The following is a 27,403-nucleotide window of genomic DNA, read 5'->3' on the forward strand; positions in this document are numbered from 1 at the left end:
TACCCGCGTCGGGCCCCGCGGTCCAAACAAGGCATAGCTCGCCACGGGACGAACCTTGAGCTTATCCTGGATTCCAACCACATGCAGCAATCACAGCCACGGATACGAGTGCTCTCCACAACATGCATTCCTCTTGACTGGATCCGCCACCGGGGAAGATGCGCAAAGCTACACTGCCGCTCACCTAAACACGCGGCTCGCCTGAGATCGAAATGGCCACGCTCTATTGCCAGAAATGCCGCACTCCACTGAAGCTGGACTCATCGCTGGAGGACCTCAATCCTGCTTCTTTCAAGATCCTCGCCGATGCCGCTCCTGTGCTCGAGCCACGGCCGCCAGTGGCTCAAAAGTCTGCTGCTACAGCACAGCGTCGTCAGCAATACGATGTTGCGTCCAGGAGTGAGGGAACGCCTCTTCAAAGTAGGGGAATCTCCGATAGCCATCGTCTCAAGCCCAAGATGAACCCGGACATGTCGTACATCGACGTCACAGAATCCATCCTGGCATCTGACCCGCGCGATAACCCGGCTCCGACTCCAACAAAGCAGAAGACTGCTTCCAAAAGATCGAATTCGCTCAAGACCACCGATTCAGGTGAATCGGCTTCGGAGCAGCTGGCCATGGCCGCTCGTTTGTTTGAAATCCTCTCATCGAGGTCCGACATAGACCATCCCATATGCTCCGAGTGCACCGATCTTCTCCTCGATGGACTGCAGAAACGCCAGGCAAGCGTGCTTAGAGAGCGAGATGCCTACATCGACTTCCTCAAGAAGGTGCAGGGGGATATGCCGACGGATGAGGAGAAGGCTCAGACCAAGCGTGATCTTGAGGATGCCCAAAGGCGTGAGAGAGAGGCTTTGGAGGAACTCGAGGCGCTGGAAGCCGAGAAGGCGAAGATGGAAGACGAGATCGCAGCTCTTGATGTCGAGGCCGAAGAGCTTGATCAAGAAGAAGAGCAATTTTGGCAGCAACGCAATGCTTTCACCGTCGAGTTGGCTGCGTTCCAGGAAGAACGTGATAGCCTGCAAGCGCAGCTCGCTCATGACACCAAAGTCTTGGAGGCCTTACAGCGCACGAACGTATACAATGATACTTTCGTCATAGGGCACGATGGCTTCTTCGGTACAATCAACGGTCTACGACTTGGCAGGTTGCCCGATCGCCCGGTTGAATGGGCCGAGATCAACGCAGCTTGGGGTCAAGTGGTCTTACTGCTGTCTGTAGTGGCCGAGAAACTTGGCTGCAGCTTCAAAGAGTACAAACTGGTGCCGATCGGATCGACGTCGAAGATCGTCAAGTACGATCTCAAGCAGCAATCAGCCGGCGATGCGAGGGCAAAGGGCAGCATCCTCGAACTCTACAGCAGCGGCAATCTCTCATTGGGACTGGGCGGACTGTTCCATGGCAAATTTGACGAAGCCATGATTGCCTTTCTGGACTGCCTTCGCATGGTCGGCGAAAACGTGGAGCGCACGACGTCTGCGACGACTGGAACCACACGCATGAAGTTGCCGTACCGGATCGTCAAGGATAAAATCGGAGACGTCAGCATTCGCCTGGGCAACTTTGGCCAGGATGAGCAGTGGACAAAGGCCTGCAAATTTACGCTGACGTGCTGCAAATTTCTGCTGGCACATGCAAGTCATATAGATGATGCCAGACCGCGTTGAGTGAAGCGAAGCGATTCCGACAAGCTTTACATGAGCCATCCATCTTGGCCCAACTATTCTGGTTGATGAAGAGGATATGAGCGTTCGTAGACCAGGTCCATGGCTCTCTCCGACTCTTGGTCCAGGTACGGCTCTGGTGCCCTCCTCACAAACCCGCCCTTGGGCCCCTGTTCCATACATTCACCCGAAATATCACTGTCCAGGAAGCTCTCGAACGCGTCGATCACACCTTTCATGGGGGTCATGAGGTTTTCGCTTTCAATCCTTTCGTAGAAGGCATCCGACGAGATGTGCGTTTTGACCACATTCGGGCAAACGGCATTGAGCGTGATGTTTTCCTCCGGGAGGTACTTGCCATAGCTGCGGACGAATCCAACCACGCCGCGCTTCGCCGCTGTGTATATCGGGATCGCTGGGGTAGTGTGTGAGTAGCATGCGCACGTGTCTGCGTTGGGAACGTTGGCTTACTTGGAACACAGTAGATTCCGCAGGCCGAAGCAGTGGCAGCGACTTCGATGCGACTAGTCAGCAAATGAAAGCTTTCAGTCATGAATGACAGCACAGCAACTCACTCTTCCCACGAAAGCCCGAGCTATCCTTCTCCTGTCTCCTCATCTGTTGGATCGCGAGGTAAGCGGTATACAACACGCCGATGAGGTCAACGTCGAGCGTTGCAAGATCAGGTTTCTGGAAGCCTGACGTCGATCCGTCTCTCTTGACCGTCTTGCGCTCGCCAATTCCTGCAATGGGAAAAACGTAGTCGATCCGGCCGAATTCCTTGACGGCCGTTTCGAACGCCGCCAACTGCGAGTCCCAGTCTGGCGTGTTGACTTCGACGGCAATGGCGCCCTTGCCCAGTTTCTCGGCGGCTGCTTTGGCGCCTTCGAGGTTGCGGTCGGCGATGCACACCCTTACACTGTAGAGTTGTTTGAGACGAGCGATGCTTTGATGTTTGGAAAGAGTGATGCTCACCCTCTGCCCACCAGCATCTCCGCAACAGCCAGGGCGATTCCGCTGGCGCCGCCTTGCATGCAGTCAGTACATTGTAGCTGTTGGAGTGATTGGAAGCCTAACCAGTAATATAAGCCGTCTTGACCGACATGTTGCCTGTGATCCTGCTATTGCGAGATTGAGCGTGCAAGAATATTACTACAAGAAACCAATTGCAGGGAGGTCAATGGTGGATGTGCGCTGCCGACTACCCCATCTTGCCCTTGGTGAGATGAGGGGCAAGGCGGCTGATCCCCGCGGTCAGGCTCGAGGATGAACGCCGAGGGCGCGTGCAAGGCATTGCCGGCACGCCCTCTTTCGCGGCACCCAGGCTGGGCTCTGTGACTCTGTGCCGTGCTGTACAGCCAGTCAAATGGTCTCTGTCTGCCTTCCGAGCTGTTTTGGACTAATACGCTGAAGCTGCATGCCTACGGTGAAACAAGATCAGGTCCACTCAATCGATCCTCGGGTTCTTGATACAACTTGGCAGCTCGTGTGATGCTATATCCTTGTCTCTCGCCGTTGGCCCTGTTGATCTACATGCAAAAACCAAACCTGAATGTCATAGTCGTATTGCAGACGTTGCCGTTGCAAGTGAATGCATCGACAACTGTGGCGCATGGCAATGCCAAGCCACAGCCACCCTTTCCTCTGTGGCTTCGACCTCCGCAAATTTTAGTTGACTGCGGAACGCGCAGGTTAGAGACACTTCGACACTGTCCAGCTCAACTTGCCGCACCCCATCCATGATCTGAGGCCATTCCATACCAGTCTCCAAGATGCCTCAAGCACAGCCAGAACTCAAAAAGGTATGTCCACGCTGAGCCGCATCCCCGAAACCCTTGCGACAGTAGCGACACGATCTCCAGACTAACTAGAGAACAGTATCTCGACAAGCGGGTCGAAGTGCAACTCAACGGCTCGCGCAAAGTCATGGGCACCCTGCGCGGCTACGATGTAAGCACTCCTCCTCACTCTCCATCTTCCTGCCCCCGCGGCGCCCGAGAAACACAGCGCTGACACCCAGCACAACAGGTCTTCCTCAACATCGTCCTCGACGAAGCGACCGAGAGTAAAGCCAACAACGAGAAGGTGCGACTGGGCATGTGTGTGATTCGGGGTAATGCGGTGGTGATGATGGAGGCGCTGGACCGGATCGACGGCGGGGACAGGGGCGGTGGGAGATGAGAAGGCTGGACCTTTCGGGAGAAATGGACAGACAGGGAAGCATGCGCAGGGGCCGATGCTACGAGCTATATGACGAGCCGGAAGATGGTTGCGAGCACCTCCCGTTTGGCTACGGTCGTCAAAATATCGGTGCGTCAACCCGGGAGTCAACGAGGCGATCCGGAATGGTAAGGCACCCTCGCCGTCATGCGACTGAAAGAATCACACGGTTTACAAGTGTTTCTATCACAGCCGCAATAATCACATAACTGCCGCCACGAATCCTTGAAAAGGCGCGAGCCGCTGTATTAGTTGCGAGAAATCTATTCAAACGATGCCCCGAACGCTTCAATTACGCCGTAGATCAACTCCACCCAGCCGTGCATTTCCCTCTAAAACTCAATGCGTCCCATTCGCCAAAGGTGCGAGGCCAAAAGACTCTCGAATCGCGGCGCCGAATCGCTTGATGGCCTCGTTGATCTGATCGGCCGGCGCAGCGGCATACGTCGCGCGGAAGAACAGGGTGTCCTTGCCGGCCTTCTGCTCCGCCACGAACCACGACCCACACATCAACAACGTCCCGTGCGCAATGTTCTTGAGGAAGATTTCCTCTTCAATCTCCAGCAAAGTCTTGTCCGCGAAGTGAGGATGCTTCTTGTAGTCGATTTCGAGCCAGAGGAACATGCCGGCCGAGGGGGCCACCCATCTCACGAGGTCACGGGGGAGATAGGTCTCGCAGGCCTTGAGGATGGAGTCGCGACGCTCGGTGTACTCCATGCGGATCTTGATAAGCCAGTCGAGGTAGCCGCCGTGGCCCCAGGATTCGTCGAGGAGCTTGAACAACACGAGCTGGGAGATGCCGCTGGGGCCTTGCGTGGCGAGGTCGGAGAGCATGCGGTACTTTTCGCAGATCTGCTCGGAAGCAGTGATCCAGCCTACACGGCTGCCGGGTGCGATGACCTTGGAGAAGGAGTCCATTCGCAGCACGCGGCCGTCGACGTCGAGAGACAAGTAGGAGGGGACCAGGGAGTGGATGAAGTCGGAGTGGGAAGTAGGAGGAGGCACGTCGGGCGCGTTGGCGCCGGTGTAGGGCTGCATTTGGAGGAAGTAGTAGGGCTCGTCTTCGAAGATGTAGAGGTCGTGCTTCTGCGCCACGGCGTAGATTTCCTTGCGGCGCTGCAGGGGTTGCGTGAAGCCGGTGGGATTCTGGCCGGTCGGTACCGTGTACACCACGAAAGGCTTCGGGCCGCCGCGCTCCGCCACGTTCCAGTTCGAGAGGATGTCGTCAAGGGAGGTGGCGAGCATACCATGCTCATCCATGCCGACGGCGGCAATGTTGATGCCCATGCCTTGCGCTGCCACGACCATGGTGGGATAGGTGTACTGCTCCGTCAAGATCCAGTCGCCAGGGTTGCAGAAGAGGCGGAAGGCAAAATCACAAGCCGACGTTGATCCGATGGTCATGGTGCAGCTCCAGTCGCGGTAAGGGGGGTTGTGCACGATTTCGGTGTGCTCGATCATCCATCGCAAGAACTGCGCGGCGCCGTGGCCCTGGCCGTACTGGCAGGCGGTGGCGATGTCGTACAGCGAGACGCCCTCTGCAAGGTCATGCTTCCCGGCCGTGAGGATTTCATTCTTACCGGCCTTGAGGGTGCTCGTGTCGGCATGCCCGTTTGGCTGCGATGGTGACAAGCTGGCCAGGCTGGGCACGGTGATGGACAATTCCTCGAATGGGAAGTACTCGCTCGACGGCAAGCCGCCACCCAGCGAGATCAGACCGGGAGTCTTGAGGTGCTTGGCAGCAGTCTTCAACGAGTTTCCCTGTCTCACTTTGGCCTCATGCGTCAAGCGGTCTGCGAGGGGAGGTTAGCAGGCCAGAGACTCGGTGAAGTGGCAGGAGGAGGAGGGACGACTCACGGTCCCACCGCTTGGCCTTGCCCTTGTGCGAGTGGTGCGTCCGGCCTTTGAACAACTCGACATCCACGGCAGCAGCAACTCCGGCATTGAACGAACCATATGCGGCGCGTCGCTTGGCAACCTGCTCAATCGTCAATCGGTCGGGGATGGTGAAGGTCGTCGTGTCCGTTTCCGCCAGAATCTGGATCTCCGGGGTTCTTGTCGAGGAGGCCATGGCGGAGTCTATGTGTATTGGACACGCTGGAACGGGCAGATGTCAGCCTTGCGGATTACCAAAAGATGGCTCGTGTCTGGTAGCGTGCAGCCTCGTGTAAGAGTCCTTGGGGGAAAGCAGCAAAGACGTGTAGGGGGAGGATAAGAAAGGGACGGATAGGGCTCTCTTGGCCCACTTAGCACGTACTGAGTCGAGGGGATAGCGTTGTCCAGTGAAAGGGCTCATCAAGCGGTGTAGGAATTTTTCTTAAGATGCTGGTTGCATCGGGCAGGCCAGGGGAGGAGATCGACGGAATAGGGCGCGGAATTGGCCCAATTAGTGCCGCTTGTACTCGGCTTATCGACGCGAGGAATGCGAAAGGGCGCGCGAAGAGGCGCGGCACGCGCGGCACTCGCTGTTCACATTACTAACAGACATCCACGTTGATTGTCCACGTGAGGGACGGATGTAACCATCGTGGTAAAAGACATGGGTGGTGTATGGATGGATCCCTCCCGTTCCTCTTCGACATCATCCCTTCCTCCCACGTCTGCTCCACGGCGATGGACAACACAACTAATACTGCTCCTCGGGACAATCGAACGCCAGATGGCCCTCCTTCTCACACAACGCACACCACTTGTCCTCTTCGCTCGTCTGTGGCCCTTCGCCTTCCTCGATCTTCCCCTTCCCACTCCCATTCACCGCTCCCTCATGCTCATTCTCCTTTCCCCGGCCAAACACCTCGCCCTGCGCTGCTCTCGGCGTCTTCTCCGTCGAGCGCAGCTTCGTGCAGTCCAGCGTGTCGTGGTCCGACGCCTCGCACATTTCGCAGTACACGTCGGGGGTGTCGCCTGTCGTTTCCGTGTTGGTATCCGGGATAGACGGCGATGGGATCTTGGCCGCACCGTTCGTGGGCTTGATTGTCTCCCCTCTCGTGCGTCCAGGGAGCGAACGTTCTGGTGCGGTGGCCGTTCGTTCGCTCTCGTTTCGCGTATGGCTGGTCGAGATGTCGCTCGTGCCATTCTTGGCCCCCGCCACTTCTCGGCGTAAGTGTTCAATTTCCTCTTCCAAAGCCTCCTTCTCCTTTCTGTTGGCCTCTAGCTGCTGCTGTACCCCTTTGATACCTTCGTCATTGCCGCCAGTCTCCTCGCCACCACTGCGCGAGCTCAATCCGTGAACAATAGCCTTTAATCCTCGAATCTCGTCATCCTTCTTCTCCATCTCCTTTTCCAGAGCAGCGGAGTTTCGATTACCACCGTTGTCACCACTCCCGCGCTTCGCCGTGGCCGCAGCCTTGTCGCGCTCCCGCTTGAGCTCACTTCTCCCGCGCTCCACCTCACCCCTCAAAAACTCCACCTCCCCTCGGGCCTCCGCCTCGCCCCGTCTGCTCTCCTCCAATCCCTCCTCCAGCTCCGCCACCAAATCCTCCAATCCTTTCAACTGCATCGCAACCCCGTCAAAATCCTCCTTGCTCTGCTGCAAATCCTGCAGCTCGGCCAGTTGCGCCAGCAAATCCCTCTTCTGCTCCTCGTACACCCTCTCGGTTTCGGTACTAGCCATCTCGAGACTATCGAGGGTACTTCGGAAATCCGCTCGGTGCGCGTCGAATTCGGCCGTCAGCAGGCTAATCTTCTCATTCTTCTCCCGTAGCATTTGGCGAAGCTGTGCCACACTTTGTCCTTCACCGTTGGCATCCTGGGCATCGGCAGGAAGAATGGCCGACAGCTCTTGCACACTTTGGTCCATTTCCGCTAGACTAGCAGCCTGCTCGTCCAGTCGCCGATCGCGCTCCGCAAGCTCTTTCTTCAGTCGTTGTATCTCTTGCTCTTGCCCGCCCGCACTGCCCAGGCGGGAAGGAGAGCGCATAGCCTGTGAAAAAGAAGGCACGGACCCATTGCTGGTGTTACGCGTGGATGCGCCGACGGGCGTTCGGTCTTCGTCTATGACGCTGTTGCCCATCCGCGAGCTACTTCTCGAGTAGGGCCTGGGCGTGTGTCCGGCTGGTGGAGGACGTGTGGTGGTGGAGGATTTGAAATTACTGCTCTTAGCCGGCGTTCGACCGCCAATCTGACTCTGTGAGAATGCATTACGCCCGGGTGTGGGCGCCAGGTTGGGAGCTGGCTTCCTAAACGGACTCTCCGGCCGTGGTAGTGATGGTCTCTTAGGCTTGAATGACGGACTGGGAGGTCGCGCCCCCGGTCCAACGGTTTGGGCGAATTTGGAGGTGGGCGTGGGTCGGGTGGTGGTTCGCGTGCCATTGACAGTGCTATATGTCGGGGTATCTGGCGTGCCGGGAAAGGCGTCGAGAGGGAGGGTGGGCGAGGATCGCTTTTCGGCGCGATGAACGGGCAGGAAAATGCCGGCGCCGGGGATGGAGGTGGTGAAGTAGCGCGTGCCCTCCACGTCTCCGTCGTTCTTCCCTTTATTCGCAAACGCGGGATCCAGCTCGACGCCGACGAAAGTGCCATTCTTGCCCTTGACTGCGCCGAGGAACTTGACCACCCCGTACATGTCGCCGGGCACATTGACCTCGTCGCCGACCACGAGGTCGCTGGCATCGCGGTTGCCCGGTGTGCGGGGATCGTGTGTCTGGCCATTCAGTGCTCTCAAGCTCGCATTGCGGTTTGTATTGACGCTGGCGCTGCTCACGCTCGCACTGAAATTCGGCGAGCCTCCAAAGGACGGACGCGGAGTGGGGAGACCGCGTTGTCGCGGGGTGTGAAAGGAAGTAGTCATGCTAGCTGCGTGCTTGACGCTTGTCTAGATGGAGTGGGGGAGGAGGAGGAATGATGGATGAGCGGGGGATGAGCGTTGTCGCAATCACAGGCGCAATGTCAGGAGGAAGACGGGGATGGGGATGATGAGATGGGGTGATTTGGCCGTTGGGTATAATAAACACGGGAGGCGCGTGGTTGGCTGAAACGGGCAGGCCCGTCCGAACACGCGCTTTCATTTCTCCGCGTGCACGTGATTGGGCATGGTTGGGCTATCGACAAACGAGGTTGTTGGGCTACAGTATATGATGGAAAGCAGAGGATGCGCGTGGTCGCACAATGTTGCTTGGATCACAACAACAACAACAACCTGCACTCCACTCCGTCCCTGCTGCATCATCCCGTCCCGAGTTTGGCGTCGGGAGTGCATGCAGATGCAGGTGGGTCGGGCAACCTCTCCGGACGGACAAGCCTCGGCTGTCGGACAACCAGCCATGATCGACATCACTTGCAATTGACCGTGGCCACTTCTCCCAAGCGCCTAATCCGCTACAAGACCGTGCTGGACGAAGCAGACATTCACCATGGCCGGCGAGATACGGCAGAAGTTCGACTTGGACAAGTTTACGCGATATGTCGACGAGAATGCACCCAACATCAAGACTCCATTGGAGGTCAAGCAGGTAAGATGGACCACGACAGCTTCGAATGGACACAATGTATGATCTAACCCTCTGATGTGATAGTTTGGATATGGGCAATCAAACCCCACCTACCTGATCACCGCTGCTGATGGGAACAAATATGTCATGCGCAAGCAGTACGCCCCCCATTTCCATCGTGGCAACATGTCGCGTGAGATGAAGATTGCTAAACAGTGATGGCCTCCAGACCTCCTGGCAAGCTCCTATCCAAGACGGCCCACCGTGTTGACCGAGAGTTCCGTATCATCCACGCCCTGAACCCCACCGACGTCCCCGTCCCGGAAGCCATGTGTCTCTGCACCGACAGCGCCGTCATCGGCACTCCCTTCTACATCATGCAATTCCTCCAGGGCCGCATCTTCGAAGACCCCGCCATCCCGGACGTCTCCCCCAAGGAGCGAAAGGAGATGTGGCGCTCCGCCATCACCACTCTCGCCAAGTTCCACCGCGTCAAGCCCGACAGCGTCGGCCTCCAGGACTTTGGCCGGCACGGCAATTTCTACAACCGCCAGCTGAGGACCTTCAAGAAGCTCTCCGAGGACCAGGCTGCTGTCAAGGACGCAGACAGTGGAGAGGCGGTCGGCAAGATCCCTTACTTTGACGAAATGGTCGGCTTCTTTGGCGACGCTTCTACCCAGCCTCAGGATCGAAGTACGTTTGTGCACGGCGATTACAAGATTGATAATGTCGTCTTCCACCCCACCGAGCCCCGCGTGATTGGTATCCTGGACTGGGAAATGGCAACGATTGGCCATCCCCTCTCTGATCTTACCAACCTGATTATGCCCATCAGCATTGCCCAGCCAGAATACGCTGAGCTGGCCGACGCGGCAGGGAGGAAGAATCTGAGTTTCATGGGGGGTAAGGATGGTGCAGAAGGGCTGCCCACGAAGGAGGAAGCCGTCAGGTGGTACGAAGACGTCGTGGGATGGAAAGTCGATCAGAGGGAGTTGACGTGGGCGGAGGCCTTCAACGCTTACCGGGGAGCGGTCATCATGTATGTGTCGAGTTGTGCTCATTCTTGCAACAATTGCACCTCACTAACCCGTTCGATCTCTAGGCAAGGTATCGCGGCAAGATATGCAGCTCGACAGGCCAGTAGTACGAGGGCGATGGAGTATGGACGGGCAATGGGTCCGCAGGGGAAGATGTCATGGGCGTTTGTGCAGGAGGTGAAGAAGAAGAACGCAGAGGCGGGCAAGAAGGCCAAGTTATGACATTGCCCTCCTTAACAGCAGCCATAGCGTGGAAGTAAATCGCATGCATCAGCAGTAAGCTCTGATACAACCGCCCCGTACCGCTTTTTCCATCTCCCTTCAACAATGGTACATCATTCTGCCTGAGTCCACCCAATCCTCGCTTCCATGAAGTCCTATCTCCTGTTGGCGAATGCCACCCCAAAGTTGTACAGCCCCAGCGCCGCCAACACACTCAACGCGATCGGCAGCGGCTTCTGCGACCGGAGCGCACGCGGGATGCTGCTGCCGGCAAGAACGACACTGGCCAGCAGGGCAAGCTCGATGCCATACGTCTGTCGGTTCTGGATGCGGTAGCCGCCGATGAGGTAGAGGGCGCCGACGGAGCAGCCGGCGGCGAGAGAAGGCACGGAGCCGGCGCGCGCGTAGCCGGTGATGCCTCCGCCTGCGGTGAGGACGCCCAAGATGTATGCGATTTGGCTGGAGGGAGGCGAGCTGGTTAGTGGGGCTGGTAGCAAGGGATGGGAGGTGGGTACGATACTTGAGAGACTACGGGTCGCGATTTGTCAGTCTTATGGATTCACGCTGGTTGCAAGAAGCACAATAGCCACATACCATGGTTTCTGTTGTATTTGAAGAGGTCGCGTTGTTGGATGTAAAGTGGTTAGAGGAAGAGGTGTAGCTGTCCACATGAAGCACGCAAGGCAGGCGGGGCTGCGTTAGGGTTAGGGTTCGGGATTTATTTCAACAACCACACCTGGCTTCATCTGCCTTCGATACCTGACTCCCTCAAAGCGAACGCTCCCGCTCTCGAACCCCGACCTCCTCCCACAATTCCAAGGACTGTCATCAATTGCACCGCTACCATGGCCCCGAAAGCCAAACAACCCACGCCCTCCCCTCAGCCCGCCAAGACCACCTCCTTCTCCTCGACCCCTGCAACCACCACCTCCACCAGCACGTCCACGAAGCCCCGCTCCACACCTTCCTCCTCGGGCTCCATTCGCACCGTGCAAGATGCGCAAGACATCGTCGAGACCATCTGGCAAAACTACGTCGACAAGACGCCGCAGCGAGTGAAGCTGCTCGATACATTCATGGCCTTTTTGATAGTGGTGGGCGTACTGCAGTTTGTGTACTGCGTTATTGGCGGCAACTTTGTACGCTCATACGGTACCCCAACGCCGGTTTGATGTCATTGCTGACGGTGTCACTCCAGCCTTTCAATGCCTTCTTGTCGGGCTTCTCCGCTACAGTGGGCCAATTTGTGCTCACGGCCAGCCTGCGCATGCAAACGAATCCCGAGAACAAGGCCGACTTCCGGAGCATATCACATGAGAGGTATGTCTTGGATCCGTGGAGCTGAGGGACATACGATGCTAACTGACTTGCCTGTATAGAGCCTTTGCGGACTTTGTCTTTGGGAGTTTGATCTTGCATTTCTTTTGCGTGAACTTCATTAACTAGGGCGGATCGTTCCTGCGGCGGTCTTGTATGCATAGCGTCGGATGTAGGATAGAGAGCTTTGACTAGTCCCTCTCCGAATTCCTCTCAAAGCGGCGGAAATGCCTTACTCATTCTATCCCTGTCCTTGTGGAGGGTCGACCATCCGTCGGTCGACCAGCATGATCGAGCCTTGTCGTGCTGCTCGGAGAGCGTCGTGAGCGGTCGGTCTTGCTGATGACGGAGTGCTATGCTCAACTGAGTCCAAGCACCCACCGTGGTGATTGCACCACATTGAGGCCAATGGTACTTGGAGCGTGATTGCTTAGAAAAGCACAATTTCGCCTCGTGCTTCACGCAATCTTCCGCCCGACATTTCCCACCCCTCTCCCAACAACACTCACAACCACCCCATCCTCGTCCCCGTCCTCCTCCTCTCGCATGCCCCAGCCGCTCATCCCAAACATCCTCAAATCCCTGGCAAGCTGAATGACGGGCTCTGAACCGAGGACCTCCTTCCCAACAGTGATGCGCCCCACATCCTCACTTCCCATGGCCATCAGACTCAGCATGGGAAAGGCAGAGACGTGTGAGATGCAGCCTCCTGTCTCAATGGCTTCGAGCAGCTGATAGGCACACTTCTTGCCAAGATCCTCCGGCGTCTCGCCGCCACTCGGTGGGCTGGCAGTGTCGGCGGAGTAGAGAGTGTTGGTTGTGGTCTCGGCCACAAGACTCAGTCCGAAGCCCAGACCGGTCTTCCGCTTCGCCCTGGGGTTGGTCTTGTCTTGGGTTGGCACAAATGGCGCCGAGGAAACATCGGAATAGATATAGACATCCGGGACGAGCTCGTTGAGCACGCCTCTCGCCGCCTCGATCAGTCGGGCGTTGTTGGCGCCGGCCACGCCTGTAGAATAAGCCACGCCGCGAATGCGTTTCACTCGCCCCGCATGTAGAAGGTGAATGGTTTTCGGCAGGCGCACTTGGTGACCAAAAACAAGCTGCACCTCGCCTCCGCCGCCTTTGCCGTCTCGACCGGGATTGGAGCGTTTCAAGATCCGCAGCTCAATGTTGAGTTCGATGCCAAAACTTTTGAACAGCGGGAGGATGGCAGTGCGGACGGTGTCGACACTGACGTCTCCAGTCTCTGTTGCGCTGGTGATGACGCCCGGGCCGGTGAAAAGGACATTCACTTGCGCTTTCGAGAATGGCGCAAGCAGACAAACTGGGATGATGAAGTAGCTCGCGCCTCTCGTGCAATCCGCCGGGAGTTCATGCCTTATCACGCCTCCAGAAGCGCCATGGCCGGCTGCGCTGCCGGTGATCAAGCCAGGCTTGTAAAGCACCGTTGTTCCGGTGTAGGAGAACTCGATTTGCGATCCGTTTGTGAGCGACTCGAGGAGACGCAGGATGGAGACTTCGTGCGGCGCGAGGCCCGGAGAGCGATGTGAGGCGGCTCTGATATGCGAAATGCGCACAGCCTTTCCGGTCAGTGTTGCGAGCACGAGTCGCTGGACGAGAAATTTCGAGCCGGTAAACTTGAGCGGCGCCGTCGCATCCGCCGCCATCGTGTTCGAGTAATGACCAGGTTAGGGCGACATGAAGCAGGAATGATTGTACGTGTCTCGGATTTGCGACATGGCAATTTAGTTGTGGCGACGAGTGTTGCAGGTGCCGCCTTGTTCGCAGGAAATTTTAACGTTAAGCCTTCGCGCCACGATCTGACGCTTCGGTCCCGAAAATCGACCCTCCTGTACCAACCATCTCAACGTACACTCTATAAGGCAACATCAAGGCTGAAACGCGATGGCATACACAAGCAAAGCATGGGCCGTTTTCAACAATCTCGAAAAGCAAGAATTCATGTCACATTTCAGAGAGTTATAATAGTTGGGTATCATGAGCACACTCGTGGCCCTGTTGCTCCGAAGAGAGGTCTCCCCAAAAATCGCACGTCCTTTCTTGTGGTCGCAATTAACATGTCTCAGTCTGTCCCATTTCCTCCACGTCTTGTCCTATCTGACCCTTGGGCCCCGAGTCACGCCTCGAGCTCTTGTGTGTGACCCGCGAGCAGTGGTGCTCTAGTAGCCTTGGCCTCCACCCGGTTGCTGCTGGCCGTAGCCGCCGCCGTTAGGTCCCTGCGAGTAGCCGCCTAGAAGTGGGAGTGAGCAAGGCATCCTCAGGTGGGAGGGGGGTTAGGCAGACGAACCTTGTTGCTGGCCATACCCACCACCCTGGCCACCGCCAAAGCCTCCACCTCCACCACCACCCTGGCGCCAGTTGCCGCCGCCGCCTCCGCCCTGAGAGTATCCGCCCTGTTGGTAGCCTCCTTGGCCGCCGCCTTGACCGCCGCCGTAGCCTCCGCGGTATCCGCCACCGCCGCCGCCGTAGCCGCCACCCTGCTGGTATCCACCGCCGCCGCCACCGTAGCCGCCTATGCCATTCTCAATTAGAACGAGGTCATTCCTATGACTAGCAGGGAAGTGTGATATCTTACCACGTCCACCACCTCCACCGCCCGCGCCGCGCTCGGATGCCTTGTCAACGCGAATGGTACGTCCATCGAACCTGGGTTGGAGTGTTAGTGTGAGCCGCACCTCGAGGGTGTAATGACTGAAACTCACTCGACATTGTTCATCGCGGCGATGGCGGAATCGGCAGCGGAGTCTTCTGCGAAACGCACAAAGCCGAAACCGCGGCTGCGGCCGGTGTCACGATCCTTCACCACGATCTACGGGCCATGGTCAGTTGGGGCTGGGTGAAGTGAAGGGTAGATGATGCGCACGGCTTCGTCAACCTGACCGAACTCCTCGAACTTTTGACGCAAGGTCTGGTCATCTGTGTGCCATGCCAGGCCACTTTGGATGCGTCAGTGAATGCCGCAGAATCTCTCGAGTGTCGAGTGACGCCGTACCCAATGAAAAGTTTAGACATTCTGTTACCGTGTCGTGTCGGTAAGGACAGGAAGAATGTGAGCGGCGCTGATGTAAGACCACGCTGTGCCTCGGGAGTGTCGTTCTTGGGGAGAGGGGGATGTAAGAGGGAAGGTTTGGATTCACAGGCTGCTCAACGTTAAAAGGTGAGGTGGTAGTGTCACATGCGCCGGGTCCACGTGAAAGAGAACTAGAGCAGGAACAGCACGTGGCTACGCCAGACAAACCTCCCAACGGGTGCAGTGAAGGGGAGAGCAACGTGAGGAGAGGAGGCAGAAGCTGAAGAGAACACTGCCGAGCGCGAGGTGAGACGAAGGATAAGGGCAAAAAGTGCGAAATTCAAGGCGTGCGAGCTTGCGTGCTGCCGCACTGCACGAATCCGCCCTCGAGCTGAGAGAGGCGCAAACCCCTCACCGAAAGTGACATGGATACCTACCTACAGTACATGCGAGACCTGTACCTTACCTTGCCTCTCCCTTCCATGCCCTCCCGCCCCTACTCAACGCGCCAAGGCAGACTAGACACACACTACAGCCCTTCTTCGGTGCAGCTAACGACGCGCGGAGTAAGGCGTTGCAGGGAAGATGTGTTAAGGCTCAGCAGATGGGATGCGGATCTGGAGGCGAATCACGAGGTGTGGTGGAGCATGGAAGGTCGGCGGGCGTGTGTGACTGGCCCGAGCGTGGCGGGCATCCTCCTCCAATGACGCGCACTGCCCGCAAGCCCGCGGCGTCGCTTTGCTTCTGCCGGCCCCCGTCTGTGCTGCCAACCAACGACGCACCCACTTGCGCGCCAACAAGGTTCACCCCAGCGGCACCCGACCAAGAAGAGTAAGCGCACTACTGCACACCAGTCCTCGGTAAAGGCAGATGGTTCGCGAAACGCCGACCGCGTAAAGGCCAGCACGGCATTTGCGGTGAGTGACATCTCCCGGACGTCACACAACATCATCACCACATCGTGCCTCCATGCTATGAGTCGAGAAATGGCGAGCTGTTGTGCTCCCGTCAACCAAATCCGTTGAAAACACTTGTGCAGTCAGCCGATGCATGCGGCGTCTAGTGCGCGCCACACCTCCCGAGGTTGAGACGTCGGCCTGCACGTCGCGCGGTATGTATACTGCATCGTTGAGCGGACAGACTGTAGATGTGTCCAAGTGTCGATACAATCGTTGCGAGAGCGAGCACATGTATGCAGATGTGCTAATACAACCATCCGAATCATGCGACGCGGACAAGGTGCAAATGGGAATCGTTCCTGCCCTGCCTTGCCTCGTTCTTGCCGTCAAGCCTACGTGAAATCTGGCCCCACCATGTATCAACACCATCGTTCTTCCCCAAGCTACAATTCATGCACGCGTGACGATCGAAATGACCCCAACTCAAGCCGCTCCTGGAGTGTAATAATAACGCCATGGACATCCGACAGTGGCTTCAGGAGACCACAGATCGAGCACCACCTGCCCATCCCGACACTCCCACCGTTCCGGACTTTCTTGGTCCACAGCCTGAAGGCCAAAATAGACCGAGTCATGTTCGACGAGGGAGGAGAAAGCGCGCGTCAAGCGACAGCTCTGTGATCCGCCCGAGACAAGGCTGGCATGGAAGTGAGGTAGCAGATCATCGACCCGCAGCGTATAGTCAGCAGAGTGCTGCAGCTGCAGGACTTGATGACCGGAGTATCTCCCGAGCAAGCTCACACGTCAACCATCACACCTACGAGCGTCGTCCGCGACACAAGACGAGACCTGATCGCTACGAGCCCAAGCAGAACAAACAACGCAAGGACCGCGAGCTGAAGCACACTGACCGGCGTACTCGGAAGCGTCGCAAATCGCATCGACACGATGATGATTACCACCGTCTTCCAGTCCTGCTCCAAAGTTTGCATTCGAAGAACGGGCCGAAGAACAGTCGGCTTACCGTGGGTCCATGGGTATACGTGCGAGCATGCCAGTAACCACTAACGCTTCTGCATCAGCTCAAACCAGACACTCACACCGGCCTCTTCAAGCATGGGCGTGCTGGTGAACGAGTGGCGGGGCGTGGAACTGGTCGTATGTCTTCTACCCTGCTTCGATGGTTCCGCAAGCTGATCGTGTTGTAGTGCCTGACTTGGTCTTCAATGAATTGAGGTTCTTGCAGAAGCCTACAGAACATCAGGATGAGCCCGCACGGGCTGACAGCCCACCACGAGGGAAAAGACACGAGCGAAAGAGGGTGCAGGACGAGGAGATTTCGGCTTACTTCAACGCAAACAACGGGGCGAAGTCGCAGTCGCAGCTACCCCAAGAGAGAGTGCAACATCGAGAGGAATCCCAGGATCCGAAACGTAATCGAGACCTGGAAGAAGCACAGCCAGTGAGGCGTTCAGCTACGCAAGTCGAATCAGGGGGAAAAGCACCCCTCGAACCTGGAAGGCCCACGGCAGATGCGAGGCGACAACGTGATAGAAGCGAGAGCGCGGAACCCTATCCTTGGTCTGAATCGCCAGTCAACCCACCAACCCAAGCACGGTCGCAGCCGGGACAGACCATCAAGAAGCGGCAGCCTCGTAAAGACCGGAGCAGTCTCTCGCATCACTCTTCTCGCTTTGAACTTGCCCGGGAAATATCCCGCAACCCGCAGACTGCGGTCTTGGGCAGCGTGCTGAACGACAACTTCCGAGCTTCCAAGGGACGCGTGGACCGCTCCACGAGTGGCCAGGAGAAAGGAATTGCACCGCCACGAAACGAACAACGCCTCCATAGGCCAGCCAGCATAACAACGGCGCGTTCGCGGCCGCAGGATACTTCTCAACATCGCGGAACTAAGCAGGACGAGCTCGAACAAGTGGCCGATGGTCTTAATCTACCCAGAGATTTCCAGACGTCAGACATCCTCGAGATTCGGGAGCGACAAGAACACTCAGACAGAACGGAATCGTTTGGACAGGTGGATGCGGTAGTACACGTGGAAAGTGACAAAGAGAATGCCAGCCCGGGATCGTCCGTCGACCAGCTCCTTGATCAGGCAAAACAGGCCATCGTCCGGCGATCGACTGCGCCGCAAGCGCAATTCCGTGGTGCAAGGACGTCCAGGGAAAGCCTGGTCGGGCGGGAGGTAGGTAGTGAGGCAGACGTGAGCGGCGCAATCGAGCATCCACCATTGAGACAGGCGCGGGAGCACTACGAGCGGTCGACCACGAATGCTTCATGCATCGGCCTCCGATCGGTTCCAAATATGTCCATGGGGGCCTTCGAGCGTGGTAAAGCCTTGCACCCAAGAGATCTGGACGATTCAATGCCAGAAGCTGCTACGTTCGAGCTTGCCTTGCCATTCGAGGACGAGATGCTGGACGACGGATTGCTGGTGGATAACATGCCATGTCAAGACGACTACGCGGATCTGCAGAACCTCGGAGCAAATGAAGTTGTGCGCAGGGTGTTTGCTGTGCCAGAAACCAGACTGTTCGAGAAGCAGGCGGAACAGATGTGGCGAGCAGACGAGATGTATTCCGAGGAATGGCCTGCCATGGAGCATGCGCGCCCCAGCGAAGCATCTCTTCAGCCCCAGGATGAGACGATGGAAGCAATGGCGGGGTTTTGGAAGCCGCACAGGTTATATTGACATTACCCGGGCAGAGGAACGGTGAGAGTAGCATACCGTACGTATGTCACGAGAATCGAGTCGCCCAAACGTCTCTGCTCACCAATGATCCTTGCCGCCGCCATTGAACGCGCTCCACCGGTAACGTTAACCGAGTTCCGGCGGGGGGCGGGAGGAAGGGCCAGCCGTTGAACACAGTGCCCTCCCTGTCCCATGTCTAGATGCTTGCTTGGAGCTGCGCTGCGACATCTTCCAAAACTCCAGGTCTCTCCACCACAGCCGAGCATCCCTCCCTCCTGCATGTTGCGCACACGTCTGCTCCGCGTTCCGTGCAACCCATCTGCGCCCCGAGGATTCGCCACGCGAGTGCAGCCGGCGACTGCATTGCCTTCACCCCGTGCCCCCCGAAACCCTGCCCTTGGCTCGAGCTGCCCCACTCAGCTCAACACCAGCAAAATTCCGTCACCAACAAACACCCGCTCGCAGCAGATCTCTGCACACTTCTCCTCCTCCCCCTCCTCTGCATTGAAAGATCAGACCGACAACATGGCTACAACTGGCGCTTCTCTCCCCACTCGTGGTGGCTACGACCCCAAGGCCGCCTCCACCTTCACCGCACGCAAGGTCGGCGCTCCCCACACCCTCGAGCACCGCATCTACGTCGAGAAGGACGGCGTGCCGTTGAGCCCCTTCCACGACATCCCCCTCTATGCCAATGAGCAGCAGACCGTGCTGAACATGATTGTCGAGATCCCGCGATGGACCAATGCCAAGCAAGAGGTGCGTTTGCCACACGTTTCCACAAGCACGCATTGACTGACCATGTACATCGTCTTACCAGATCTCCAAAGACGAGCCGCTCAACCCCATCAAGCAAGATACGAAGAAAGGCAAGCTGCGCTTTGTGCGCAACTGCTTCCCCCACAAGGGCTATCTGTGGAACTACGGCGCCTTCCCTCAGACCTGGGAAGATCCCAACGTCACCCACCCCGAGACGAAGCAAAAGGGCGACAACGATCCCCTCGATGTTTGCGAGATCGGCGAGCTCGTCGCCAAGCCGGGTGAGGTGAAGCAAGTCAAGGTGTTGGGCGTCATGGCTCTGCTCGACGAGGGCGAGACGGACTGGAAGATCATTGTCATCGATGTCAACGACCCCCTTGCGCCGCGCTTGAACGACATTGAGGATGTGGAGAGGCATCTCCCGGGTCTGCTGCGCGCGACCAACGAGTGGTTCCGCATCTACAAGATCCCGGACGGCAAGCCCGAGAACCAGTTTGCCTTCTCCGGCGAGTGCAAGAACAAAAAATACGCCATGGAGATTGTGAGAGAGTGTGCCGAGGCGTGGGAGAAGTTGATCACGGGCAAGACGAACCGTGGCGAGATCTCGCTGTAAGTCTCGTCTTCTATCCTTCATTTTTGTATTTTTGTATGGAGAAATATCATTGCTAACCAGGTCCTGCCACAGCACCAACGTCACCGTCCCGCACAGCGCAGATCGCGTCGACGCCAGCTCGTTGAACATTCCAAAGGGCGAGAACAAGGCGCCGGCTCCCATCGACCCCAGCATTGACAAGTGGTTCTACATCTCTGGAGCGTCCGCATAGATTGCCAGCCCACGTTGAACGGTGCCGATTCATCGCCATTGCAGTGGTGCTATGAAGAAGTGGTGAACAGAGTACTCGGTACCGGAAGCAGCTCCGTATACACTCAGACATCGATAAATACCAAGCGTGCCCTCTGTTTGGCGCTGCTTAAGTCACGATCGTTGCATTCCATTACTTTTAATCAGCCAGCGCAATGAGTACAAAGCGCGGCAGGGCTTCCCTTCCCCTCGCTCGCTACATCCGTTCGTCAACTTGTTTCGGCCATCCCCAGGCTCTCTATCCATCTCTTGTCCTTTGGCGTGTTGTTTCACCTGCGCGCCATGGCAGCATTGTGATTCTCTTCCATATCCGCATACAATCTCCATTTCCGTGGAACAGCTTGTAGCAGTGTCTTCAGACAGTGAAATGGTCTCGATCCCTCACTCATGCCATCAACCCCTGGTTCGCAAATCTTGCATCCTCACTCGTCCCGCCCAGAGGCAATCTTCCATCGCGTAGCCAGACCGCAGCCCAGTATTCAAGAGTTCGCCTCAATCTCCGCCCAAGCCGCCTTGACCCGCGCATTCCGCGCCCTCGCCTCCTCCCGATTCTGCGCCGTCCGCTCCAGCCGCTCCGCGCGAAGGCACTTGTTGACTTCGGTCTTGAGGCCGCTGCACATGCCCATGCATTTCCAGAGGAAGCCGCGGGCGTGGCATTCGTCGAGGGCGGTCATAATTTCTTCGCAGCCTGTTGGCTTGTGAGTTGGGACTCAGTTGGGGAGGTATGGAGTGCGGTGTCACGTACCTGCGTTGTCTTTTGTGTGAAGATGGGGATGCATGGTGGCGAGCCCTGGGTGTTTTTGTCTGGAGGTTGAATGTCCGACATTTACTCACTCGAGGGAGTCGTTGACGTGTTGTGCCAAAAGTCGTCGCATGATGTCCACGACTAAATGAGCTATATTGAGAAGATCACGTGTGCTCCGGCAATATTCCAATATCCTTCTCTAGGCAAGACACGATTCGGGCTCACAGGTCTTCCCACCATGTCGCAACAGCAGATCTCAGCGAAGAAGCAGCAAGGTACGCAGGCACCGTCTGGTACATATTGGATACAACGCTGAACCTCTGCAGATCTTCAGGTCCAGTACTCGAACTACAAGGACACACTACAGTCGCTTGCGCAGAAGATTGGAGATGTTGAGCAGGAGAGCGAGGAACACAAGTGAGTCCTGCCTGTGCATCTTTTTGTAATCTTGGAGGGCCCGTCTCAAGCCTATGGGTCGACTTTCATTGCCATTCATGCGCCTAACCCTGCCGTCACCGGAGGCAAGGCAAAATCCACATCTTGGTGGCTCAGACTCTGCTCTTGCGTTGATGCTTACACCATGGCTTCCCCAGACTCGTACTAGACACCCTGACTCCCCTCTCGGGCGAGCGAAAGTGCTTTCGCATGATCAACGGCGTGCTGGTAGAACGGACGGTGAACGATGTGTTGCCTGCGCTGCAAACGAATGCGGATGGGTTGAAGAAGGTGCTGGAGGATCTGGTGAAGCAATACCGCGGGAAGCAGGATGAGATGGAGAAGTGGAAGGTTTGTGTTTTGTTCATTTGCTCTCGTACGATGCTGACTGCTGGACAGAAGAAGAATAACGTTCAAGTGGTCCAACAGTGATCGGGGTTACGATTCGTACGCAAATGCACCTCACAGAATAATGAAGCGTCCAGCGCACTCGGCAGAGTCTTGCGTAAGAGTCTTGCGTATGTGAGCTTGCCGCTACAGTTTGAGAGGAAGATCGGTCACATGGAGAAGTAAAGACACAGGCAAGCGAGCCTGGGAATGCCTCTTTGCCATCTGATGATGGAAGCATACGGCCACGAACAGCAGACTGCGCAGTGAGAGTGCTGCATAGTACAGCATGGGGATGAACAGTCAGGCAAGCAGCAGGCCCACCGCACACAGAAGCCGAGCGATACAAAGTCGTCTCATCTCACTCGCATGCATCTCTCGCATAACCTTCTGCTGCCCACCGCGGATTGATACGGGTGAACTGATCAGGTGACATGTGTGCCATGTTGTAACACCTCCGCATTTCTCCGATTCGGTCGGGATCGATATGCGTACCTAAGAGCCGGATGAGGCATCGTTCGCCTTACATTCTTATCACTGGCTTGCTAGGCTTGCTAGGGTAGGACTGTATGCGCTGGCCTGCAGTAGCTTCCATGCGAACAGCCCGATGTGTAGGGCCGAGGATGATGATTGGGCTCCGAAAAAGCAGGCCATGACTGGTTCGTGCGACGTCGTCTCGTGAAGGCACAAGGCTGCATGTTAGCAGGGCAGCGATGCCAAGGGATTACAGCGTCTACAGCACGCGAGATACGAAGGATGTCATGAGAACAACAATCAGCACACGCCTACATGGAGCTTCGGCCAGCGCATCGTGCAAGCTATAGAAGTGACGTTCCGGGGAAGTGGTACGCCCGTGCAAGTCCATCCGAAGGGATTGTAGACACGGCAGGAGTTGGGCCGACTTGCTGCATGATGTGAACAAATGCAGTCAACAGTAGATGGGCGAATTCGTCTTCTGATTGGCCAGACGGGCTGGCATTGCGGGCTTCCCTGCCACGGCCGGTCCGTCCCGCTGAGGGCGAGCGCGACGAGTGGCCCGGTTCGCTCCATTTCTCTCTTTTCCCCACCAACCACCTCGTCCCCTTTCTCCTCCACCCCCGGCACCTGCACCCACACACAACTGCCCAACATCTGCACCACATCCTCGCTGCTTGTCCTCGCCTCACGCATCGCACACGTACAGCCTTAGCCCTGCCTGCCACGCGCAACGCACGACATCACCCCCCAATCAACCCCCGGTCGCGTTGCCCATTTCCTCCGTCACTCTCATCCTTGTGCGCGCCTTCCCGCACTTGGCTGGTTTGGGCGTCGATCGCCGGTGGCCCATCGAACGCGACCTTTCATCCACAACACCCGGTCTAATAACTTTCCCCTCGCATCAACTTGCACCACCATCGCGTGTCGACATCATCGCCCGCTGCACAAAGGCATCATCACTGGCGCGCCGTCTGCCATTAGCTTCGGGATTCGCCTCACCGCTGTCGTGTTGCACCTACGCCGGCCTGACTGATCCGGCTGCCGCGAAACCTTGCACAGGGCACCAGTTCACCGCTGTCGCCTGCACCCCGGCCTAGAGCACTCCATCCGCATCGGCATCTCTACCGCTGCAGCACGTCGCACAACTAACGACTAGCCTCCTCATCCGCGACGTGTCTGTGTGACGTGGCCTCCGCCAGCAATTCCATTGACGTATTCCCGTTGCGCAAAGTACAAAAACGCCTTGCACCACCATGTCGTCCCCCGCGCAGAGTCCTCGCGAACCCGACGAGCCCGATCAGGAAGCGCCCACGCCGAGCGGCAATGACAATCAGAACGCCGACGACAGCGAAATGAACAGAGGCGACGATCCCAACGCCGGTTACGACTTTGAGATCAAGGAGCAGGATAGGTGGTTGCCCATTGCCAATGGTAAGTCCAGCCTTGCGTCACCCATCCTCGCTTTTGACTGGCTTCCACCCTCACGGTCCCCCTGCCCATGCCACTCACCTGTGCTACATCTCCCCTTCCTGCCTTTCCTTGCAAGCATCAGCGCTAGCCCGCCGCATATAAATCTGCCGCGCTGCATCTGGCGTTTCGCATCTGCACTCTCGACGAATCAGAGCAAGCACCGGACAACCATCACCTCGCGTCTCTGCAGCTCTCGCGGCTGTTTCGACGAATAACGATCCATCATGCCTGCATTATCCAACCCCCCCTCTTCCCCTCGTCTGCCTCCACAACAGCGTTCCGATGGGGCGAGACTACGATTGGACTCAGACGCTAACATTCGCAACTTTGCTCCAGTCGCTCGTATCATGAAAACAGCCCTGCCCGAGAACGCGAAGATTGCCAAGGAGGCGAAGGAATGCATGCAAGAATGTGTCAGCGAGTTCATCTCCTTCATCACCAGCGAAGGTTTGTCGCACCCCTGATCCGTGTCGTACTCAGCTACTGACATCGATACAGCATCGGAGAAATGCCAACAGGAGAAGCGTAAGACGGTCAATGGAGAGGATATCCTGTTCGCCATGACCTCGCTGGGCTTCGAAAACTACGGCGAAGCACTCAAGATCTATCTCGCCCGGTACCGCGAGGTGAGTACAGCTCAACTTCTCATGCCCACAAGCAATATATTTATCCCCTCCGGGCACTGACCCCAACGAGGCCGCGGTCGCTCGCGGCGAAACGCAGAAACCGGGTGCAGGCGGGAGCGGCACAGGAGCCAACTCCGCCACCTCCCCCTATGAAGGTTCGAATCACAATGTCATCGGCAACGCCATGGACCAAGGCGTCGAAGGCAGCACCGACTTCGCTTACGACAACTCCACGCAGGGCGGTTATTAGGAAGCCGTGCCCTGCAGTGGCGCAGCGGCTGGCTGAAGACCTGCAGTGCTCTTTGTACTTACATCGTGTTGGACTCTCTAGGATCTCCCGCATTGGCGCCACCCCCGCCTGGACCCACAAACCACTGTCGAGGTGTACCGGTGGATGCTCAACGGGGGCGAGGCTCCTTCTGGACATGAAACGAGTGTGAGCGCGGAGAATAATGAAGAGGCGGAGACGGTGTCAGCCTTCAGCGATTGGCCTTCTCGGCACAGCTACTCGGACGACGCGAGAACTGAGACCGACGACGCACCTCAACAAGTCCTCTCGCCACGAGCTGCCTGGGGAGTCCGCTAGCGTCCCTGTTGAGCCTCACCGTCTGTCTCGCTGCATCATACCACGGTTTCGATCAGCGTCACCTGCCTCGTTGTCTCTCTTGCTGCACAGTGAACCAGCATCTTCTCCAGTCAGCGCAACTCCATGAGACTCCTTCAGAGAGTGCAGAGCGGTCAGGGTTGGTCGGGGCGGAGGTTTGATGTGGACGTGAAACGGAGCATGAACAATTTGGTCTGTGTGATACGGAGGGTGGAGACATGGACCTCGCATTGTTAGATTACAGGCCTGCTCGCGCAGATTGATGGATGCTTGTAGTGTATCTTTTGCGGTAGCGACGGCAATGGACATGTCCGGACATTCATCATACTGGCGAGATTAATGAACATCTGCAGCACCCCAGCCTGCCTGCAGCTTACCCAAGCCCAAGTCAAGTGGCTGCGCGTAAATCTCGCGCCAATCGGAAGAAGCCGCGGCGCGTCATTGCGCCTCGACCTCTCCCACATTCACTTCACCTCGTCCATACTCCGCAGCGCATGCAGTCCATGCATGCCAGGACATATTTCGATACTGGAAAACCCCGGGGAATAGCGAAGCCTGGACCATGGCCATCGGTCTAACAAAGGGTGCGCCTCGGCTCCTCCGCACGGTAAAGGGCAGGCCGCATGCCACGAACGACGACCACGCCGAGCAACTCCTCACCCCGCCCGGCACGAACAGCACGCGCTCGTCCATGGCTACCGCGCCGACGGCGAATAGTGGCGAAGAAGAAGACGTCACTCGATCGCCCGAGTCAAGCGGGGATGAAAGCGTTGCAATAACGAGTCAACGGTCCTCGTTCAGGACTCCGCGACAATTGGATGGAGGCGCGGAGGAGCAGACACGCCCCCTGGCGGCTTTCGCGAGACCAAAGACTCTTAGTGGCGCCAGCAGTCCGGGAAGTGCGGGGAGCAAGAGGCATAGCCCCGGTTCGGAGGGGCTCAAGAGCTTCGGCAATCCTGGCGATGATGATGACTCGATGGTCTTTGGGCCGGAACACAGGAAGAGGCAGAAGAGCGCTGCGACATATGTCAATATTCACGCGCCGCGGAGGAAAGAGAAGGGATATGGGAGCAAGCGGAAGCAGCAACAGCAAGAGCGAACCCCTCAGAAGTCTTCTGGTAAGAAGGCGGTTGCGTTTCAACGGCCCTCGAATGTTGGGGAGCTCGAGGAAGAGGAGGTATCCAAACCGAAGCTGCCGCTGTTCAAGAAGGCTGTAGGCGTCGATACCGACATGTTCGAGTTTGGAATGGATCGCTCAGAAACGCAGACCACGCAAGGAAAGGATCCGCTTTCGCCGGAACTCTCGTCCCTCAGCTCCGCATCAAACAGTCCGGACGTGCAGGAAGTCAAGAGGCTGAACATCTCAAACGCACCGCCTTACAGACGCTGCGTCGAATGTCAGATCTGCAACGAGGAGCTCGATCCTGCGCTCCAGGAGGAATTCCAAATACAGTTCACGAACGGCAAGCACATCTTGGACTACAAATGGCAGCAGCGCTTCTGTCGATGGCACCGGCAGCGAGACGCCGAGCGCCAACGTGTCGAGCACGGATATCCGAACGTCGATTGGGAGCAGCTGAACCGGCGAATGCGGAACTTTCATCGGCACTTGAAAGCGGTCATTTCCGGGGCCAAGCCGTCGTTCTACAGGAAGCAATTGAATGAGAAGATTAGGGATGGCTCGAAGACCGCTTTGGGAGCTCTCACTACGGAAGGAAAGAGGAGAGAGGTATCGGTGGGGTATTACGGTCCCCGAGGGGAAAGAGTGATGTATGCCTTTCTTCTTTGTGTATCTAAACCAGTCATACGGCGCTCACGACTCCTCCACTAACCGCGATGAACACTAACAGGACCGAACACATCGTCTCGCATCTCTCTGACGACCTCCGCCGCCAATCGACGAAAGACCGACTGGTAGCCGCAGTCGGGGTCTCCGGCGGTGTCTCCGGGTTTGTGCAATCGGTCCTCGTGCCGGAACTGGCGGAGCAGCTGGTGTGTGAGGACATGCGCGTTCCCGAGGAGCGGGCGCGTGTAGTTTTGAAGGAGAGCGGCGAGTTGGGCGAGCTGTTGCATCCCGATGCGAATGACCGGGTCGAGCATGTGGTGGTGGAGGAGCTGTGTTGATTTGTTGAAGATCGATTATGGCGTGGCATGTACCGCCTCTCTGGAGCGAGAAAGACGCGTATGTCGAAGGACATTGGTGGAGGAATGGCCGCGATAGCTTTGTGGTCCATCCGCTCACTCCGTGAAGCCCTCTTTCCCGTGCAATCAATCGTGTCGTGGTGTCATGGAGTCTCAACAGCCACCAGACCATGCGCCGTCTTCACCCCGCAAGCTCCTCCCCCCTCCTCAACACCCGCGAATGCCGATCCACCTCCGCCTGGATCTCCTTGACCCGCGTCTTCTCCAAATCCACCTGCATCTCCTTGCCGTCCTTGAACTTGAGCGTCAGCGTCGCGGGCGCCTGCTGCTGCGCCCGGTTGAGCAGGTGGATGTCGACGCT

At 57.3% G+C, this 27,403-nt stretch overlaps 18 protein-coding genes across 18 annotated transcripts; 10 read left to right on the plus strand and 8 right to left on the minus strand.

Annotated features, from left to right (window-relative positions):
* Positions 1-212: 212 nt before the first annotated feature.
* On the plus strand, positions 213-1,670 carry BDY17DRAFT_322202 (autophagy protein Apg6-domain-containing protein; the record flags this gene model as incomplete). Its single annotated transcript, XM_033736766.1, has 1 exon — positions 213-1,670. One exon carries the CDS (start codon positions 213-215, stop codon positions 1,668-1,670), a length of 1,458 nt encoding a protein of 485 aa, XP_033591920.1.
* Positions 1,671-1,723: 53 nt separating this feature from the next.
* Positions 1,724-2,772, minus strand: BDY17DRAFT_322203 (glucose 1-dehydrogenase; the record flags this gene model as incomplete). Its single annotated transcript, XM_033736767.1, has 5 exons — positions 1,724-2,082; positions 2,139-2,180; positions 2,243-2,586; positions 2,643-2,694; positions 2,745-2,772. The coding sequence occupies 5 exons, from the start codon at positions 2,770-2,772 to the stop codon at positions 1,724-1,726; spliced, it is 825 nt and encodes a 274-aa protein (XP_033591921.1).
* A 441-nt stretch (positions 2,773-3,213) lies between these two features.
* BDY17DRAFT_293424 (uncharacterized protein) lies at positions 3,214-4,163 on the plus strand. Its single transcript, XM_033732984.1, has 4 exons — positions 3,214-3,469; positions 3,546-3,617; positions 3,696-4,015; positions 4,080-4,163. The coding sequence occupies exons 1-3, from the start codon at positions 3,440-3,442 to the stop codon at positions 3,846-3,848; spliced, it is 255 nt and encodes an 84-aa protein (XP_033591922.1). The 5' UTR covers positions 3,214-3,439; the 3' UTR covers positions 3,849-4,015; positions 4,080-4,163.
* Positions 4,164-6,277, minus strand: BDY17DRAFT_277657 (pyridoxal phosphate-dependent transferase). Its single transcript, XM_033732005.1, has 3 exons — positions 6,145-6,277; positions 5,745-5,984; positions 4,164-5,680 (listed from the first exon to the last, which is right to left on the minus strand). Exons 2-3 carry the CDS (start codon positions 5,956-5,958, stop codon positions 4,227-4,229), a joined length of 1,668 nt encoding a protein of 555 aa, XP_033591923.1. The 5' UTR covers positions 5,959-5,984; positions 6,145-6,277; the 3' UTR covers positions 4,164-4,226.
* Positions 6,278-6,513: 236 nt separating this feature from the next.
* Positions 6,514-8,676, minus strand: BDY17DRAFT_308756 (uncharacterized protein; the record flags this gene model as incomplete). The annotated part of the gene is made up of 1 exon (XM_033735249.1): positions 6,514-8,676. The coding sequence occupies one exon, from the start codon at positions 8,674-8,676 to the stop codon at positions 6,514-6,516; it is 2,163 nt and encodes a 720-aa protein (XP_033591924.1).
* A 562-nt stretch (positions 8,677-9,238) lies between these two features.
* Positions 9,239-10,575, plus strand: BDY17DRAFT_322207 (kinase-like domain-containing protein; the record flags this gene model as incomplete). The annotated part of the gene is made up of 4 exons (XM_033736768.1): positions 9,239-9,337; positions 9,401-9,474; positions 9,546-10,355; positions 10,419-10,575. The coding sequence occupies 4 exons, from the start codon at positions 9,239-9,241 to the stop codon at positions 10,573-10,575; spliced, it is 1,140 nt and encodes a 379-aa protein (XP_033591925.1).
* A 2-nt stretch (positions 10,576-10,577) lies between these two features.
* On the minus strand, positions 10,578-11,209 carry BDY17DRAFT_293432 (putative UPF0136 membrane protein). Its single transcript, XM_033732985.1, has 3 exons — positions 11,170-11,209; positions 11,096-11,103; positions 10,578-11,034 (listed from the first exon to the last, which is right to left on the minus strand). Exons 1-3 carry the CDS (start codon positions 11,170-11,172, stop codon positions 10,731-10,733), a joined length of 315 nt encoding a protein of 104 aa, XP_033591926.1. The 5' UTR covers positions 11,173-11,209; the 3' UTR covers positions 10,578-10,730.
* Positions 11,210-11,576: 367 nt separating this feature from the next.
* BDY17DRAFT_232963 (DAD/Ost2) lies at positions 11,577-12,015 on the plus strand (the record flags this gene model as incomplete). The annotated part of the gene is made up of 3 exons (XM_033730242.1): positions 11,577-11,714; positions 11,774-11,895; positions 11,955-12,015. Coding segments are annotated over 3 exons (321 nt in total), but the record flags the coding sequence as incomplete, so codon positions are not given.
* Positions 12,016-12,350: 335 nt separating this feature from the next.
* Positions 12,351-13,562, minus strand: BDY17DRAFT_315769 (RNA 3'-terminal phosphate cyclase/enolpyruvate transferase; the record flags this gene model as incomplete). Its single annotated transcript, XM_033735940.1, has 1 exon — positions 12,351-13,562. One exon carries the CDS (start codon positions 13,560-13,562, stop codon positions 12,351-12,353), a length of 1,212 nt encoding a protein of 403 aa, XP_033591928.1.
* Positions 13,563-13,751: 189 nt separating this feature from the next.
* BDY17DRAFT_293438 (uncharacterized protein) lies at positions 13,752-15,329 on the minus strand. Its single transcript, XM_033732986.1, has 5 exons — positions 14,909-15,329; positions 14,780-14,852; positions 14,619-14,725; positions 14,492-14,562; positions 13,752-14,428 (listed from the first exon to the last, which is right to left on the minus strand). Exons 1-5 carry the CDS (start codon positions 14,926-14,928, stop codon positions 14,190-14,192), a joined length of 510 nt encoding a protein of 169 aa, XP_033591929.1. The 5' UTR covers positions 14,929-15,329; the 3' UTR covers positions 13,752-14,189.
* A 1,582-nt stretch (positions 15,330-16,911) lies between these two features.
* BDY17DRAFT_101591 (uncharacterized protein) lies at positions 16,912-18,631 on the plus strand. Its single transcript, XM_033729117.1, has one exon. The coding sequence runs from the start codon at positions 17,006-17,008 to the stop codon at positions 18,533-18,535; it is 1,530 nt and encodes a 509-aa protein (XP_033591930.1). The 5' UTR covers positions 16,912-17,005; the 3' UTR covers positions 18,536-18,631.
* Positions 18,632-19,060: 429 nt separating this feature from the next.
* Positions 19,061-20,118, plus strand: BDY17DRAFT_322213 (inorganic pyrophosphatase; the record flags this gene model as incomplete). The annotated part of the gene is made up of 3 exons (XM_033736769.1): positions 19,061-19,294; positions 19,356-19,903; positions 19,980-20,118. The coding sequence occupies 3 exons, from the start codon at positions 19,061-19,063 to the stop codon at positions 20,116-20,118; spliced, it is 921 nt and encodes a 306-aa protein (XP_033591931.1).
* A 128-nt stretch (positions 20,119-20,246) lies between these two features.
* BDY17DRAFT_293445 (cytochrome c oxidase biogenesis protein Cmc1-like protein) lies at positions 20,247-21,002 on the minus strand. The gene is made up of 2 exons (XM_033732987.1): positions 20,902-21,002; positions 20,247-20,844 (listed from the first exon to the last, which is right to left on the minus strand). Exons 1-2 carry the CDS (start codon positions 20,933-20,935, stop codon positions 20,636-20,638), a joined length of 243 nt encoding a protein of 80 aa, XP_033591932.1. The 5' UTR covers positions 20,936-21,002; the 3' UTR covers positions 20,247-20,635.
* A 137-nt stretch (positions 21,003-21,139) lies between these two features.
* On the plus strand, positions 21,140-21,768 carry BDY17DRAFT_322215 (Prefoldin beta-like protein; the record flags this gene model as incomplete). Its single annotated transcript, XM_033736770.1, has 4 exons — positions 21,140-21,176; positions 21,228-21,318; positions 21,495-21,687; positions 21,736-21,768. 4 exons carry the CDS (start codon positions 21,140-21,142, stop codon positions 21,766-21,768), a joined length of 354 nt encoding a protein of 117 aa, XP_033591933.1.
* Positions 21,769-23,269: 1,501 nt separating this feature from the next.
* On the plus strand, positions 23,270-23,930 carry BDY17DRAFT_101663 (uncharacterized protein). The gene has a single exon (XM_033729120.1). It carries the CDS (start codon positions 23,454-23,456, stop codon positions 23,883-23,885), a length of 432 nt encoding a protein of 143 aa, XP_033591934.1. The 5' UTR covers positions 23,270-23,453; the 3' UTR covers positions 23,886-23,930.
* On the plus strand, positions 23,895-24,356 carry BDY17DRAFT_247237 (histone-fold-containing protein; the record flags this gene model as incomplete). Its single annotated transcript, XM_033730802.1, has 2 exons — positions 23,895-24,117; positions 24,169-24,356. 2 exons carry the CDS (start codon positions 23,895-23,897, stop codon positions 24,354-24,356), a joined length of 411 nt encoding a protein of 136 aa, XP_033591935.1.
* Positions 24,357-24,810: 454 nt separating this feature from the next.
* On the minus strand, positions 24,811-25,244 carry BDY17DRAFT_101645 (uncharacterized protein). The gene has a single exon (XM_033729119.1). The coding sequence runs from the start codon at positions 25,207-25,209 to the stop codon at positions 24,898-24,900; it is 312 nt and encodes a 103-aa protein (XP_033591936.1). The 5' UTR covers positions 25,210-25,244; the 3' UTR covers positions 24,811-24,897.
* A 218-nt stretch (positions 25,245-25,462) lies between these two features.
* Positions 25,463-27,024, plus strand: BDY17DRAFT_322217 (RTC4-like domain-containing protein; the record flags this gene model as incomplete). The annotated part of the gene is made up of 2 exons (XM_033736771.1): positions 25,463-26,670; positions 26,751-27,024. The coding sequence occupies 2 exons, from the start codon at positions 25,463-25,465 to the stop codon at positions 27,022-27,024; spliced, it is 1,482 nt and encodes a 493-aa protein (XP_033591937.1).
* Positions 27,025-27,403: the final 379 nt, after the last annotated feature.

This window comes from Neohortaea acidophila (genome assembly GCF_010093505.1).
Source record: "Neohortaea acidophila strain CBS 113389 unplaced genomic scaffold BDY17scaffold_3, whole genome shotgun sequence".
Lineage (NCBI taxonomy): Eukaryota > Fungi > Ascomycota > Dothideomycetes > Mycosphaerellales > Teratosphaeriaceae > Neohortaea > Neohortaea acidophila.